The sequence below is a fragment of the Chinchilla lanigera genome, unplaced genomic scaffold, assembly GCF_000276665.1.
Source record: "Chinchilla lanigera isolate Chin_1 unplaced genomic scaffold, ChiLan1.0 scaffold00105, whole genome shotgun sequence".
In the NCBI taxonomy this organism is placed as follows: Eukaryota; Metazoa; Chordata; class Mammalia; order Rodentia; family Chinchillidae; genus Chinchilla; species Chinchilla lanigera.
This window is the reverse complement of record NW_004955506.1, coordinates 989,874-1,007,057: the sequence shown is the minus strand read 5'-3', so window position 1 is coordinate 1,007,057 and position 17,184 is coordinate 989,874. Positions and strand designations below refer to the sequence as shown.

At 51.0% G+C, this 17,184-nt stretch overlaps 1 protein-coding gene across 4 annotated transcripts in view; it reads right to left on the bottom strand.

The window, feature by feature from the left end:
• Positions 1-17,184, bottom strand: part of Ccdc57 (coiled-coil domain containing 57) — a 106,231-nt gene that overhangs the window by 53,646 nt on the left and 35,401 nt on the right. For all 4 annotated transcript variants that reach the window (XM_013506058.1, XM_013506055.1, XM_013506057.1 and 1 more), the window contains exons 4-10: positions 15,037-15,138; positions 13,385-13,542; positions 13,183-13,257; positions 9,950-10,150; positions 6,974-7,132; positions 5,089-5,251; positions 4,500-4,634 (exon numbers count right to left, since the gene is read on the bottom strand). In XM_013506058.1, coding sequence (XP_013361512.1) covers positions 4,500-4,634; positions 5,089-5,251; positions 6,974-7,132; positions 9,950-10,150; positions 13,183-13,257; positions 13,385-13,542; positions 15,037-15,138 — 993 coding nt within the window. The remainder of the gene's footprint in view (positions 1-4,499; positions 4,635-5,088; positions 5,252-6,973; positions 7,133-9,949; positions 10,151-13,182; positions 13,258-13,384; positions 13,543-15,036; positions 15,139-17,184) is intronic.

Genomic DNA, 17,184 nt, shown 5'->3' with positions numbered 1-17,184 from the left:
CATGCTGAAAAAGGGTGAAGATGGCAAATTTTACACACATTTTAGCACCATAAAAATTTACTAGCTAGAATGGGCCCAAGGGCAGATCAGAAAGCATAGAAGAGCAGTGACCACAAACACAGCACTAGAGCACAGGTGGAGAGAAGGGTCTGAAAAATGAAGGTGAGCAGAACTCCAGAGGCTATGGGACAACATGAGGTGGTCTGGGGTGGGGCAACAGGCACACAGAACAACAACAGGGGCCTAAAAAGGTATTCTAAGCTGGCATGGTGGTGCACGCCTGTAATCCTAGCACTTGGAAGGCTGAGGCAGGAGGGTCACTGAGATCGAGGCCAGCCTGCACTACAAAACAAGACCCTGTCTCAAAAAACAAAACAAAAACCCAAAAAACAGAAAAGGTATTCTGCAACACAGCCAAGTGCTCCAAGTCTGATGAAAATCATAAAACCACAGGTCTAAGGGCTTCAGTGAATACTAAGCAAGATAAACACAAAGAAAACACCAAGGAGCATATCAAAGTCAAACTTCTGTGAGGCAATAGTGATGCAAAAACTCTAAGAGCGTGTTTACCGAGCTGAGGACAGACACAGCCAATGTGCATAGCAAGCAGTCAGGAGATGCAGGTGTAGTCCAGCCCACTACCCTGACAGTACTGTCCTTGGCAGTGTCCCTCACTAGTGAGGGCCAGAGAGCCCTCTGCTCTGACCAAGAGGGAATCACTGCCATAGCCTTTCCCTCTGAGAACTAGATTGAGCAAGTGATACACCCTTTCTGCTCTATGGTCTCAGCTCTGGATGAGCCCAGCCACTCTTGTGTAGAAGGAGCAGTTTGCACCCTGTCCCACACAGGCACAAGGCCATTCACAGCCCTGTCCTCCAGCTCACGGGAGGGCCTGAGCCCGTCCAGACTGCTGAGTCTGACCCGTCCCGGTTCCTCCTCAGTCCTTGGCAGGGCCACGCACCTAGGGCTCGAAAGAGACTAGGGATCCTACTGAAAAGGCTGAGCATATGCGAATAGAATGTGTTATGACAGTACTTGTGAGCAACCCAATGGCCTAGGAAGAGAATGACTAGGTAAGTTGTGGCATGGCCTCATGATGACATACACACCCATTCAGATTGTTTCTCAATTTACACACATGGGACAGTTATGGTAGAACTTACTACAAAAGGGGCTGGAGGTGTAGCTCAGTAACAGTGCTTGCCTAGCATGCACAAGGCCCAGGTTCAATCTCTAACACCTCAGGAAAAAAGTGACAGGAAGCCTAGGTGGGGGATGGGGGATCACATAAGCTCGAAAGTACAGGATCACCCTGGGCAACAGAGTAAGATCTCATCTCAAAAATAAAATTTATTTAGAAAAGGACAAATTTTAAATGGGAAAAAAAAAATTCCTCAAGTGAAACGTAACCCGCCAGTCAAGCTCCCCGTCAGCCCCAGGACCCACTCTCCATGTCTCGCTGTTCTACGTACTCGCTAAGAACCCTGGGCACAATGTTGCGAGTAGGCCCCGCTCCCTTCACAGTGACTGTGGGGGCTGTGGGGCCTGAGATCACCCTGAGCTGGCCTGGCCTGGCCTGGGTTTGCCTTGGACACTACTGCAGCAGCCCTGTTACTTTCACGCCCAGCATAGGGCTATCTTCTGCCCCAGCTCATTGGTGCTTTCCCAGAGCCATGCTGACTCTGGATGTGCGGCCTGCTGGCCCCTAGCTCCTTGAGCTTCACCCCCTTGCCTCTGATGCTCCGGATTCTGATGACTCAGTTTTCTGCAAACGAGTTTCCCTCAGCTCCTTGGCACTATGCAGTGCATGGGAGGAGCACAGATGCCCCAAGACTGGCCCTGTTCACTGTGCAGCACCTGAACATCTGCTCAGCGGCAAGTGTATACTCTTGGCAGGCTGGACGCCTCTTTGCACTCAGCTGGTGAGGCCTCAGCAGCCTGCAGCATGGGTCACAGGCTGAGCTCCAGGCCCTGCAGGGATGTCCCCCACCCAGGATGCCTGGACCACCTGCATGCTTAGCACAACCCAGCTGGGGTCAGTGGCATCAGAGTGCCTGGCTAAGTCCACTTCACAGCTGACTCTGGCTCATGCCTGGACCTGACTTCCCTGAGTGCCAGCCAACAGCCCAGAAGGAGGGGAAGGCAGGCCAGGCGTCGCCCAGAAAGGTCCCCAAAGGACTCTAGTGCCCTAGGCTTTCCAAAAAGGGGCAGACATCTGACTTTTGAGAAAACAAAGGGGCCCTCAAACACTGTCCTGATACAGTGTCATGCAAGGGGAGCTGCTGGGCCTTAATCTCAAACTGTGTCCCGCAATGAGACCAGGCCCAGGCCAACTTCTGGCAGATGGCATCCGAGTGAGGTTCCTGTCAGTCCCAGAACAAATTACCACACACTGGGCAGCTTAAGTCAACAGGAATTTATCCTCTCCTGAAATCAGGGTATTGGGCAAGCCATTCTCTGCCCAGAGGCTCTCGGTAGGATCTGCTCCAGGCCTCTCACAGCCTCTGGTGGCTGGGATACCCTCAGCATCTGCAGCTTGTGACTGTTGCTAATCTCTGTCTGCCATCACATGCTGTCTGTCTGTGTCCTTACCTCTCATTAGGACGACCGGTTCTGGATTAGGGCTGGTCCTACTGCACACATTGGAGCTCAAACATTGGACTTCACCCTTTTTCTTTTTCTTTGTTTTGTGTTTTTTGAGGCTCTTGCTCTGTGGTCCAGTCTGGCCTTGTATTCCCTAGGTAGTCTACGGTGGGCTTGAATTTGCAATCTTCCTGCCTCAGCCTCTCAAGTGCTGGGATTATAGGTGTGCACCACCATGTCCTGACTGTGACTTCATCTGAACTAATTACATATGCAGCAATCCAATTCCAGTGAGGGTCCATGCTGAGATTCTGACTTGAACCTGCCTTTCTCAGGGCTATAACTGAGCCTGTAGAAAGCCACTGTTTTCTTGAGCTCAGATCGCTCAGTCACTGCGTGTGAAGAAGTGTGTCTTTCGGACAAAGTTCAACCTCTTAGCCAGGCTTTGATTACGAAAAGCTCCATGGTTGCACTGAGATTACACCATAGACATGTGAATGCACACTGTATTCTACAAAGGAAGGAACCCAGCAGAGTAGGAAGCAGTACTCCAAAACTGAAAGGGGGAGCTGGGTGTGGTGGTGCATACCTGTAATCCCAGCACTCAGGAGGCTAAGGCAGGAGGATCATTGCAAGTTTAAGACCAGCCTGGGCTACAAAGTGAGCTCAAGGCCATCCTGAACTGCATGTTGAGACCTTGTCTCAAAAAGACAAAAACAAAACAAAACAAAACCCCAGAAAACTGAAAGGGGAACAGTTACGGGGGTTCACCAGCAGCGATGACCTGGTGGGATGCTGGGTGTCCCCACGGGGTCCAAGTGCTGGCAGTGGCCCTCTGCACTCCAGCCTTCCTGCTCCTTCCTTTGCACCACTGTAGCCTGACCAACCTACATCTCTACGAGGTGGTGGCACCAGGCTACAAGGCTCTCCTAAGCCTGAACGATCCCCAGCTGGTAGAGACAGTGTCCTCACACATGCACTCTGACCTTATGTGCCTGGGCTCAACCATTCCCAGGTTCTGTGTGCTCCTCAGGAAAACGGTGGGGAGGGCTGGGAAGCTACACATGTTCTCAGCACTGCTTAGGGCCACCAACTTCTTCCAGGACAAGATGTGCCACACGAGAATTAATCAATATGGGAGGGAAATCAAAGTGGCTGGGGACCACTGGAAGGGGTGACAGATACACTCTACATCTTGTCAGAGGTGGACTTTGCCATGGACACTGGGATCTGTGCATGTTAGTGCATGTGAGTACATCTCAAAAGGATCAGCAGGGAAAAAAAAACACCAAAGCCATCCGCAGACCTGGAGCAAGTGTTCCCTCTCCCTCTAGCTTCGTGCCACCTGACAGCTGTGACAGCTCAGATAAGTTCCTCACGGTCCCTGGGCCTCAGGGACTAAACAAACTGAGGGGTGTTACAGGCTCAGAAAGACAGTGGCATGGGCTGAGTGTGTAGCTGCTGACTGCTATCATCCCTGCTAAGCACTAGATGCTGCAGGGACAGATGCAGCACAAACAGGCCACCACGCAGCTCTGAGAAGACCATAGCAATAATCTGCATTCACTGCTGGTATCGAGCCATTTTGGGATGTTCTTCAGTGCTGGGCATGGAGCCCAGGGTCTCATCTGTGCTAAGCATTTGCTCCAATGCTGCACTGTAACAGCTCTGAGTCATATTTGGGCCTAGTTTTTTTAGTTTTCAAATGCTAAAGATACAAAAAAGATTAGGAACCCTGGGTTTACCTGTTTTAATCTTTCACAGCCTCAGACTCACCTGTGTGTGTGTGTAACTCGTCATCAAAATAAGCGTGACTGAGAAGGCCCCGCTCAGCCTCTGTGCACACGGGCACCATCTCCACTGCAGCTGCTGAGCTGAGGTTTGCAGAGCCAGCAGGGGAGGAAGGGTGTGCTCACCTGTGGCTCCTGTTTGGGGAGGAGCCCACATGTCTGCAGCTCCTCCATGGCCTTGTCTCGCTCCAGGGTTATAGCCTTCAGTACCACATCCTGCTCCCGCAGGGCCTGCTCTGTCTCCTGAAGCTTGGCAGCAACCTGGGAAACACCCATGGGGGTTGTGAGGCAGTGCTGGCCTCCAGGGTACAGTGCCAGCCCCCGTCTGCCTGTGAGTGTACAACAGGCAGGGGTGAGATGTGCCTTGAGAACCAGAGCGCATGCACGCTTTGGATGCTGGGTTGTCCCCGCTGTGACGAGAGTGACATCCATCTGCCCAGTCCTGGTGCCCAGGCTACTGTTGCCGGGACCATACCAACACCAATGAACCACACTGCTCATCAGTGGGATATTAGCTAACTCAACAAACCCCTGCTAGAAGCTGGTGGACAGGGCAGGGTCATAGTTTTACTACTGTGACCTTGCTTCCATAAGTCAACTGGTCAGTGAGGTTTAGTGCTTTCAAATGCACAAAATACATTAGCAAAAGCCAAAGCCATCTTGCTTCAGCACTGCGCATGCTCCGGGTTGTCTCCTGATGCAGGGCCATACACACCTGATCTCTGGCCTTTGTCAGCCCCTGGATCAAGGCCTCTGACCTCTGGATCTGGTCTCTCTCAATGTCATCACAGCGCCGTTGCCAGTCTAGGCCCAGCTGCACCTGGTCACGCTCCAGGTTCCGTTCCCTTTCGACAGCCTGGGACAGCTGCTGTTTGTACCTAGGGACCAATCCAAATGGCCCACATTAGTGTTTCCTGAGTCCGCAGGGCGCTGCAGCATGCACGGACTGCTCTTTCATCTCCATATAGCTGTGCTGAAGCTTGAAGGTGGAGGGAAGCTGCTGTAATGCACACAGGGCAGGCCAGGCCCAAGGCTGAGAGCACCAAATACTGGGGAAGAGCCCGGCCATGAAAGGAAGCAGAAGCACTGCTGTGCAAGAAGACCAGCAGTGAAGCAAACATTCTTAAAACCAAACGAGAAACTCTCTGAGGAGCAGGCGGGTGTAAGAACAAGAGGCAGTGTGTGTGGCTGTGGTGGCACAGTCACCATGTAACAGGGTGGGGGGCAGGCTTGAGAGGCTGTCGATGCCAGACAGTGGGCTCTGGGCAAAGAAACCACCATGACAAGAGGGGAGACTATTGCTGTGAGAAAAAGGGCTAGTTCCTCGAGAAGCCAGGACAGTGCGGAATGTCCATGCCTGATGGGAACTTCATAGCCCGTACAGAATGAGAAAGCTGACAGACAGCTAAGCCACAGCTGCATCGCCAGTGAACGACACAGCCAAAAGATAGACCATGAGCGCACAGGTGACAAGACTGCCACCCTTTGCCAGCGTGGCCCAAGTGACATTCCCAGAGCCTGAGCCCAACATGGACAGAACATCCTCTTCGAGTCCATGTGGCCAGCTGCTGAGACAGAATGGAGGAACATGGAAGGAACACACCATGCTAAATGTATTCAATCCATAGCAGAATTTAGAAATTAGAACAGAACAGAGTCTGGAAAACTCAAAATTATGGGAAATAACACCCATTCTCTAGATTAGTCATTGCCCAAAGAAGAAATCATAAGGGAATTGGAAAATACTGTAACTGAATATCAGAATCTGGGATGCAGATAGCTGTTCTTGAAAGAAAACTTATAGCACAAACAGCTTAGCGAAGAATTAATCATCCAAACTTCTATATTAGGAGCCATCAGGACAACAAATTAAAGTCAAGGGAAATAGAAGAAAGAATAAAGAGTAGATATTGATGAAACTGAAAACAGGAAAGCAGTTAAGAAAGTCAAGGGAGGAACCGTGCATGGTGGTGCACACCCGCAATCCCAGCACTTGGGAAGCTGAGGCAAGAGATCGCCATTAGTTTGAGGCCAGCGTGGGCTACATAATGAGTTTAAGGTCAGCCTGAACTATATAGAGAGATTCTATCTCTAAATAAATAAATAAATAAATAAATAAATAAGTAGATAGAAAGAAAGGGCCAGGAATGGAGCTCAGTAGTATAGCACTTGCCTAGCCCTGGGTTCAACCTCAAGGAGAACTAAAGCAAAATCATCACAGAGCTAAAATGGGGTATGTTTTATCAAATTTATATTGTTCCTCAAAAACGCTGACTTTAGTACATTACTGAAAACTGATTATCTTTACTCAAGTACATGTTCATGAAATGATAAGACAGACAGACACTAGGACATCGACAGGCTGATGCAGGACATGGTAGGTGACCCTGGCATGGCTCTTGGCTATTGCAAAGAGGGGAGACCGCTCAGCCCAACGCCTCTCAAGCTTACTCACACCCTCCTCCTCTCCACTGCATTGTTTCTGTTTGTCTCTGGTTTATGGTTTCAAACAGAACCCAAAAGAACAAAAGCCTGAGTCCTCAGACCCAGCAGGGCTACCTCTAGGAGGTACTCGCAGAATGTGGCCTTGGAAACAGTACCTGTCTATGTCCTGCTGGGTTCTGACCAGTTGAGCCTTAAGTTTCAGCTCCTCTTCCTGCAGCATCTGGGTCTGGAGGTCTCTGGAGACTGCCTCCTTGGACATTTGGGCAACCTGGGCATCCCAGCCTGCTTTCAGAGCTGCTGCCTCATCCCGGAGCCTAAGCAGAAGGAACTGTGTGAATCAGGTGTTTCCCACTTGCACCTCTAGCGCTCTGCTCCACAGTACTCCAACAAACATACGCTTGCTGGGCTGGAAGGGACCCTATAGTAGAGCTCAAGCATCCCCCTAGATAATACAATGGTTCCACCCAGGAAGAGATGGCCACCCATCCTGCAATCCCACCTGACCTGGCAACATACCCAAGTGTGGGGCCAGGACATGGGCAGGAACAGGAGCTCCAATGTCCACAGAGCCCGCTGGCCATGCCCAGCACAGCACCTCACACGTGTCCAAAGTGAAAGCAAAATAAGGTTCCATGGTATCCATTAACCACTTAACAGTTTATCCCAAGTGTAACTGGGGCAGCACATTTGTTCTGAACTGACTGTCCCAAGTGTCACTCAGGCAGGTGTCATTTCAACCAGTTGATTCTCGCATTGAATTTTTCTATGTGTGTGGGGAAGACAGGGTCTCACTGTGTAGTGCAGGCTGGCCTTAAACTCACTATGTAGCCCAGGCTGGCCTCAAATGTGCAGCAATCTGCCTGCCTCAGCCTCCTGAGTGCTGGGATTATAGGCGTGCACCACCATACCTAACTTGTGTTTAATAAATTTGATAAGGTTGTTTTTATATTTCCTGCTATATTATCTTATAAAAATGAACAAAAGAAATGTATAGTTTTTGGTTATGCTGTATTAAATAATTGGACTGGTAAGTGGTTAAACAGCTTAACGATACAATGCCTGTATGTAGAGGATTATCAAAAACTGGATAAATTTCCCACACAAAACATGAGAGGGGCTGGGGATATAGCTCAGCAGCATAAGAGCCTGCCTGGCAAGTGCAAGGTCCTGAGTCTGATTCCAAAAAAAGAATTGGAACAAAAAAAGAATTGGAACAAAAAAAGAACACTGAGAGAAGACACCCAGAGATATTAAATTTAAATAGGGCAGGCATGGTTCTAACCTAAGCAAGAGGTCACTTGCCTGAGGCCTGACTGTGCTCTGCTGTCCTCACACTCGGCCTCCAAAGCCATTTAGCTGGCCAGCAGCGACCCCGTCACCACACACAGACCTCTGGGGGCTCCCATGTCCATGTATTGCTGCTTTATGGGCACTGACAAGTGGGGTGGGCAACTGTAGGCTAGGGCATCCCCAGGATAGATGGGCCAGGCCAACCCCACTTAGAGTGCCTCAAGCCTGGCCTTGTATAGAGTAAAAAAGCCACCTTGCCAATCCTTTTGGATGTGTTTTGAAAAGGAGGGCTGACGAGAGGCAGATCAAAGGCATTGACATTTCTGGACATCTGGGAAAAGTTGGCTGGACTCAAACACTGGACACTGTCCCTTTCATGCTGGTATCTGGTGCTTGAGAAAACAAACTGTACAAGGTGAGGCCAGTCCACACCACCAGCCTACCCAGGCACATGGCCCCAACTTAGGTTGCAGGGCATAGCCACTGCACTCTCACTGGAGACACAGAAGGACACAGGCACTGGTGGGGAACACGGTCACCACTGACTTGTATCCGTCCACCATTAACCCTCTGGGTGTGCCCTGGGTTCAGAACTCTAAGCTAGCATGAGTCTGCTCACACATGGAAAGCTAAGAGTGGGGGTCATCACTTACCACTAACTTACAGGATAAGGAGAAGCCTCAGAGGTGCTTCAGAACCCACAAACCCATTTTCTACTGACAGAATAATGCCCATCTGTGTGGTAAGGATCCTCAATAAGCAGAAACCACTCATGGACAGAAAATAAAGGAGGCCGAGTGTGGTGGCACACACCTATAATCCCAGCACTCAGGAGGCTGAGGCAGGAGGATCGTTGCCAGTTCGAGATCAGCCTGGGCTACAAAGTGAGCTCAAGGCCAGCCTGTACTGCACAGCAAGACCCTGTCTCAAAAAGACAAAAAAAAAAAAAAAGGAGAATTAAGCACAGCATTTACTTAGGAGGCTGAGAGCAGGCAGGCAGGCTGGGCAAGGCCTGCATGGGAGTGACACAGCCTCAGACTGGCCCGCCTATGATATGCTGAAGGTGCAACCACACTCTCCCTGGGTCCAGGCATTGTGGCTGTGCCAGCCTCTACTGCCAGAACTGCCAGAACCTTGCTCCTCAAACTAACAAAGGGCAAATGAAGTCTAAAGGAACAATCCTGACTAGACCTTGACCTTCCTGGCACTTCACAGTTCTAAGAGCAACCCCCATCCAAATGAGAAATATAATTTGGCGAACAATTTTCTGTAAAACAAAGACAAGAATTTCCCAAAGGGCAAAACACATTGCTAAGCATGTCAGCACCAGCACACGACTGACCTGCCTCAGTGGCTCCTGTGAACACAGCCTGGTATAGGCCAAGTCCTCTGGAGCCTGCTGCTGCCCGTGGAGCTGCTCAGGCTGTGGCCTGGCTCACTAACAGAAAGGAATAGGGTTTATGCAGAAACAAGAACCTTGTGCACTGTTAGTAGGAACTTGACATGGCACAGCCACCATGAAAACCAGAGGGCAGTTCTCCAATATATAAGCACAGAGCTGTATGATCCAGCAGTTTGTTTCCAGCATATAACAAAAGAACCAAAGCAGGGTATGTGTATATGTGTATATACACAAGCATGTGTATATACACATACACACTACTCAATTTCAAAAATGAGCAATAAAAGGATTGTTGAGAAGGCCAGACCGCTACAGAGGTCAGTCCTACCCGCTGCCCATTTCCCTCGGTCTGCTGTGGCATGAGGCTGCCAGGAGCACAAGCGCAGATAAACAGGGCACCTGACCCTCCAGGATGGGCAGGGTGGTGCCACAGCCTCACCTGTCAATGACGGCATCTTTCTCCTTGGCAGCATCGGCCTGAGCCCACTCAGCCCTGCGCAGCTGCACCTCAAGGCTCTCACAGTGGGCCTGCAGCTCCTGCACCCTGGCTTCTGATTCCCGCAGCTGTTCCACGTGGGCACCCTTCACTGCCACCAACACTGCGTCTCTCTCCCTGGCCAGACGGTCAAGTTCCTCATGTCTGAAACAGAGGGAGGGTGCCATGGCAGCTCACACAGGGCCCAGATCCCTCTAAAGCATTCATGGCTCTTTCACAGACTGAAGCTGACGGTACACTCGTCCTGGGCTAGACAGCCCCATTTCTGTGTGCAGCACCTGCCCCTCTTCTCTGCGGGTTTGCTCTTTGCTCCTACCTTATAAGCACAGACTGATGCCTGGATCCCTGAGTGCCCTCCTGAACTCACGATTCCTCACCAGACACCAAACAGTGCATAACGCACAGCCTGTACCCCACCAGCATTCTTGGCCAGGCCACAAAAGCAAAAGTGCAGGTGCTGCCTGCCTCCCCCCTTTTGACCACCAGGTCGAATGCACGAGCTTCTTTCCATGCACTAACCACTGAGAACACCAGCATGAAATTGTCTTAGTTGGCCTGCTTCTCATAATTCATCTGTTGAAGTAGTTCTGTGACTCAGTGTTTTCAGAATATCCCTTCAACACTGCAAATACGCTTGGGAGTAGAGAGACTCACAGCGCAAACCTGACGGTCCTGCTTCACAATGACAATGGCCTTTCCCTCTCAGGCGACCTGGTGAAAAATGCTTCCTACACTGAAACTAAGTCTGCCAGTCTTTGGCTGGCAGGGGAGGCTTCTGACAACAGCACTTTACTTAGAGTATGATGCTGGTGCCCGCTCTGGCCAGCACACAAGGAGCACTCTCCTGGTCAGTGTAGCCCAAGATTCCCAGTGTTTTGCAGTCCTTGCCTTTTTGCACTTGGCTATCACAGGTGCCTGGGAGGGAGCGGCAGGTGTATGTGACAGCTGTGTAGCAGTGGGATCTGAGCCCCCAAATCTGACCAGAGAGTGACTCTGCGGGCCCCTGGCCGTAGCAGGTCAACACCAGGTCGCTGGTGCTACTGGGCTGGGCTCATTATATTTCTAGCACACAGGCCACTGACAGCCATGGTCGTGGGGCAGTCTCATGGGGCAGTCTCGAGGTGGCCATGGGGAGCGAGACGCTGCCACAGGACCCACTCAGCCCACATCTGGTGTTAGGGACCCACTGACTCAAAGATAGGATGTATCCTACTGAATAATTATGAATCTTAGTTCTATGGTATTGTTTTGTAGATATAGACTGACAATTATCTTACTTTAGAAACCTTTCTGAACAGTTAGCACTTTTGAATCCAGCAAATTTTATTGTTTTTAATTATATGACTACACATAATTGCTATGGATGATTGATTCTAATTTTTTCAAGCATAAAAATTATAATGTGTTCAGTCCAGGTGTGATAATGCATGCCTGTAATTCCAGCTATCTGGAAGGCTGAGGCAGGAGGAGCAAGACCAATCTAGACAACTTAGTGAGACTGTGTCATCAAATAAATAACATCACATAAAATAATAAAATAAAAACAATAGCTCAGGCAAAATCCTGTGGGGAAACACAATGAGAGTAGGGAGTTCAAGGGGGAAAACACGCTGAGGAAGGTGGTTTCAGGGTTCTGAGTCACGGCAATGGATATTAAGTCACTGTGTGTTTAGATTATGCTGGGAGCATCCAAAACAGTAACTCAGTCAACTCTTTAATGCAAGAAATTTGACCTCATTGTCTCTGGTTTCTATTTCTGATTTGAAAAGACTCTAGGTGTAGCTTTAACCACGTGACGAGAGGACTGTCTCCAGCCTTTTCTCAGCCTCACAGGGAGGCTGGGCAAGCAGCTCTGTGCCTGGGTCCTGCTTGTGTCCACTTGAGCCCCACACCCCTCTGCCTTGGGTCCTCATCTAGGTAAGGGCATGGCCATCTCTCACCACCACTGCTGAGGCACAGGAGGCAGGGATGCAGTTTCTAACAGCTCCTCCTGCCAGGCATGGTGGTGCATGCCTATGACCCTACCACTCAGGAGGCTGAGGCAGGAGGACTGCTGTGAGTTCAAGGCCAACCTGGACTACATAGTGAGACCCTGTCTCAAAAAAAACCCACAAAGGCAAACAAACAAACAAACAAACAAACAAAAAACAGCTGCTCAGATGATGCACCAGAGCAATAAGCAGTTTCTTCAAAGTTCCCTTCAGTTTGTAGGAATCACACAAACATCATGGCAACAAAAATGTGAGACAATACAAGAAAAGTCAGCCACGGGCCACCCCTCTGTCATTTTTAGAACACAGCGAATTAATTTACATCCTACATGTTTTTCATTCACAGTCACTACAATATGTCTTCAGAGAAGTAAGGGAAAGGATTCCTGTGGCGGCAGCTGAAATGAGCTTCTCTCAACTCCACTTGCGCCCACCCTGCCTGCAGCCTGAGCTCCCCCAGGAAGCTGGCTCACTGCCCTGCCCTTGAGGGGGGCACCTGCTCCACCCCAGCTCCTCCGGACTCCGCCTCAGCCTGCAGGCTTAGGGCTCCTTCTTGGCACGCTGAGAACCCATGCTGCTCCAGACTCTTGAGAATTTTAGATTCATGAAAACAAAACTATGTACTTTGCTATGACGATTTAAAAAAAATATGAAAGGTAAATGAAAGGTAGGAATAAAAAAAAAATAAAGTTCTTGGCTGCAATGTAAAACTGATAAATTAATAAAATTTCCGAAATTTTTAAAGTTTAAAAAAATTTTTTCCCTTTGGTGCTGAGGACCACACTCAGGGCCTGTAAAGCACATCTCTACCACCAAACCACACCCCTTGCCCTTAAAACATTGGGTTTATTTTATTTTTGGTGGCCTAGGGCCTCACACCTACTGGACACGCACTCTACCACTGAGCTACACTCCAGGTCTTTTCAGTTTATTTTAAGACAGAGTCTCACTATATTGCCCACCTGGCCTTGAACTTGTGATCCTCCTGTCTCAGCCTCTGGGTTAGCTGGGATTATGGGTGTATCACCCAAATCCTTAGAAGTTTTAAATTTTTAAAACTCTAAAAGCCTAAACATCCCAGAGGAAGTGCGGAGCAGCACACCAGTGCAGATCCCAGCAGCAGGGGTCCTCTGTGTAGCTCCTTAGCGCCACCTCTGCTCCTGGGGCAGTAACCCCAACACTCACTTCCTGTTGAACATCTCTTCTTCTTTCTTCCTGGTCAGCTGCACGGAGTGAAGGGTATCCTCTAAGTCTTTTATCCTACACACAAACAGAAGCAGTGGAAGAGTGGATAAGCAAGGAAGGCTGATCTGAAATAAGCCACCCAGGGCAGACCAGCCGGACCTCAGTCACGACAGCCATGCTGTCTTGAGAAAGCCCCACGCACCGGGCGTCTTTCACAGCTTCCAGGTCCCGGAGCTCCCAAGTGCAGCCCTGAAGCTTCTTCTCTAACTCGGCATTCGCTGTCTCTGCCCTCTGCAGACACTCTGTGGCCTGGGCTCCGGCTGCCTTCAGTGCCTCCAGCTCTTTGTTCAGTAGTTTGACCTGAGGAAGATTTCGGCAGTTCTGTTGGAGGGGAGCAGCTGGACAGGCGGAGTGACTCACAGCAGCCTGTGGCATGGAAGGGCAGCACCTCGACAGCCAACTGTGTACTTCAGACTTCCCAGCACCCTGGCCTCCTCATTACACAGGATAGCACCCTGCGGCCCTTAAGTATGTGCGATTACTATGTCAATTAAACATTTAAAATTCAAAATGAGGCTGTAATTGGAATAAGCTAAGATGCCAGAGGTGAACACTGCCATTTCACCAGGACTGAGAGGGGGAAAAAATTAACATTCAAGAAACAGAAAGTAACAGGATGTGCTCATATCCATCCCCAGGAAAAACTTAGCAAGGCCTGAGGACCCTCTGAAGGCACTCTGAGCCAGCACAGGAGGGGTCCTGTCCCTTGAGGGTGCCTCAGAACTCTGCTTCGAGGCTGGGGGTGGTCTGCTGCCTCCCAGCAGATGAAGGTGACAGTGGGGTTACCTTGGCTGCTCCCACTTAGGCAGACAGGGCATGCAGGTGACTCACCTGTTCTCCCCACTTTTGTGCTCAAAGGTTCCCATAGTGGCTCTGTGAGGGCCCCGGGGGTGTCAGCCTTGGCCTTGAGGCCAGACAGCTTTGGTCTGGTTGGGTCAGCACTAACTCCAAGGACCTAAGGAGGGCCTAGCACACCACTGTGGTATTCATGCAGGGCTCCAGTGCCAGGAAAGGCACTGGTGGACGTGGCTGGCACTGCCTGGTGGGGGCACTGATATCTGTGCAGGAGGTAAGATGGGCCTGGGCCCTAGGACTCCAATCACCTGTCTACTGCCCTCCAGGGTCCTTGCGTCTCCTTGGGCCTAGTGCTACACCTGGACTGCTACACTGTGGGGAGGTTAGGAGGCTTGGGGAGGGGCTCTGTGCTAACCACAAAGGATGTGGCCCAGCAGTGACCCACAGAGGCCAGATCAGGTGTCACCCTCCACATCCTGTCTACAAGCAGTAACATTTCTGCCCCACTGCAGGCCCCTCACAGGCTGGGCATTGTCCTGTATCCTCCAGGTACACAGCATATACTCCTCATGCCCCGGCTGGATCTGTGGTGGTGCTCAGACTGTGCACACAGTGAGCAGTGTCCTGTCGGAAGCAGGGCCCTGGTTCCAGCGTGCTATGTACCATCTGCCAGTTTCAGACAGGCCCTGAACCCCCAGAGCCTGGTGTCCTCTACCACAGAAAGGGGAGACACCTCCCATTTGCCTATCTTGAGGATCTCATGGGGCAGTCTGCAGTGGGTACTTCCTCAAGGCCTGTGGAAGCCTGGCCAGGGTTCCTCTGATTGGAGAGAAATTCTGAGGTGGGTCCTGCAGCTTCCCCTGTACCTCACAAACCCCTGCACCCCATCTGAGCCCCTGCAGCCAAGACCTTGCTGGGAACTGTGTAATTTACAGCTCAGAAGTCACCCCACTACTCAAAAAACAGGTGTTTCCTGCTGATGTGGAAGGTGTCTATTACCTTGAGTTCATGGGCTAAGACTGTGTTGCTCATACTGTCGGCCTGCAGGCGGAACTCATGCTCTTGCTTCTGCATTTTGGATTCAAATTCCAGCAGCAGCTCCTGGAACAAAAAGGTTCAGAGTGAAGGGAAGACAGCAGGGACCAGCAAAGAACCCCTACTGTGCCAGTAAGTTGGGGAAGGATGCAGTGGCCAGCAAAAGGCTGCCATGCACACTCATGGATAGGCTGGGGGTCAGTGACACTAGCAACAGCCCCAAGCCACTCACAGGGCTGAGGGAGATTAGACCCCAGCAGCAGCTGAGGCCCAACAGTCTGAGGGCAGCAGTGAAGGCTCTAGCTGGTCCCGGTGGGCTCCAGGAGATGGTTAGGTCCTGCTGTGCCCAGGCTCACATGAGCTCCTCTGTTCCTGCTTCCTTTCTTTTCCTCCAGCAAGTTGTGACCAGCCAGGGGGTCCTCACCAGGTGTCACGGCCATGCTGTGTGGACCCTCCAGCCACCAGAATCATGAACCAAATAAACCTTGTTTATACACTAACTAGTGTCAGATGAGCAACAGGAAGGACACCAAGACAGTATGGCTCTGTCTACTCCTCCTTTTGCCCTGTCTTCCTTAGTATAAGGAGAAGCCGCCTGTAGACAGGTTGAGGACCAACTGCTGCAGGCTCACAAGCAGCACGCAGGACCCTCCAACCCTCCCTAGAGGCATCCTTCCCAGGACTACTCACATTGCCAGGCTCCTGACCTAAAGGAAGGGCTGGAGGGAGCCTCAAGAACGTGGCCACAGCTGCCTTGCTCCAGTAGGCACACATCCTGGCCATGGCTAAAAGGAGCCACGAAACACCTGGTGAGGAAAGGACACGGTCTGCACCTCCAGCTGAGCGTGGCTGGGAGCCTCCGACAATGGAAAAGACATATTTGGCTCTTTTAATCCTTTCAAAGGCAAAACTGAAAAAGAGGGGTCTCATGAGTGCACTCTGAACATGAAAATCACCAACTCACTGGCGCTAAAATAAGATCAGGAGCCATCAGGGAGAAAGCACTGCAGGCTGTGGCCACCAGAGGGCAGGAGTGCCGTGCCGCGCTTCACTTCTGAAAGTGAGCAGACCGGCCTGGCCCCGCGCAGAAAGGCGGCCCGCTGCACCCTTCCCCACACCTCCTGCTGGCTTCCAGCAGCGCTGTCCACCCCTTGTAGTCCCAGGGCCAACAGGATGTGCCCCTGCATTTGTGTCTTCTCAATCAAAGCTCTACTAATGCTTTGTGGGCCGTCGCAGGCTCGCCACTGAGAACCCTTTCCTACGAAGTCCGCCCTTGCCCAGCACTGGCACTCGGCTGTACAGCACCTACTCAGCCTAACCAACCATACCCCCATCTGTCTGTCTCCCCACCATCCCGCTCACGCGGGACCCCGCGGGACTCCATCTCAACAAGCAGCTGGCGGAAATAAGCATGGCCCTGGGTGCCTGGCTCTTGCCCCGTCTGACCCATACATATTTCACTGGATCTCTCCCTTGGGTAGATCCAGTTCCACCAGTTCTTGCCATCCAGGCCCGTCCTCTGGGCCTGCCCGGTCTGCCTGCCAGCTAGCTCTTCGGTCTCTCGGCCCAGTCTGTCCTCATCTGAGGGAGCTCAGTTTGCATCTCCGTTGTGCTTAGCCCCCATAGCTATCTTCTCATGCCACCTGGAGCAAAGCCTGACCACAGTGGTAGTATCCCCACCTGGTAACCTGCACACAGCAGGCACCTGGCTCCCTCCAGCGGAGCACCCCACACCAGCTCTCACCTGCGTCCTCTCCTCAGAGGGCTCCTTCTGACCACCCTGTTCTGACCCGCTCTGTCACTGTGTCTCTCACAAAGAATGCCCTCAGGAGGCCAGGGCTGGACGTGATGCTTCTGATAAAGGGGAAATAATATATCTCCCAACCTGTTACATGTCAGATCCACAGAGTTCATGTTCCCCAAAATCGAAAAATGAATTCTAAGAAACAATGGCAGTTAAGAGTAGGAAAAATTTATTGAGAGACACAGCTCCTGAGGAACAGGAAGGGACCCGAAAGTAGGTTGCCAACTTCTCAAAGAAAGTTTTATAGAGCAAAATCAAGAGGTGGGTACAAACTGGATCAAAACTATGCCTGACCAAGTAAGATTACA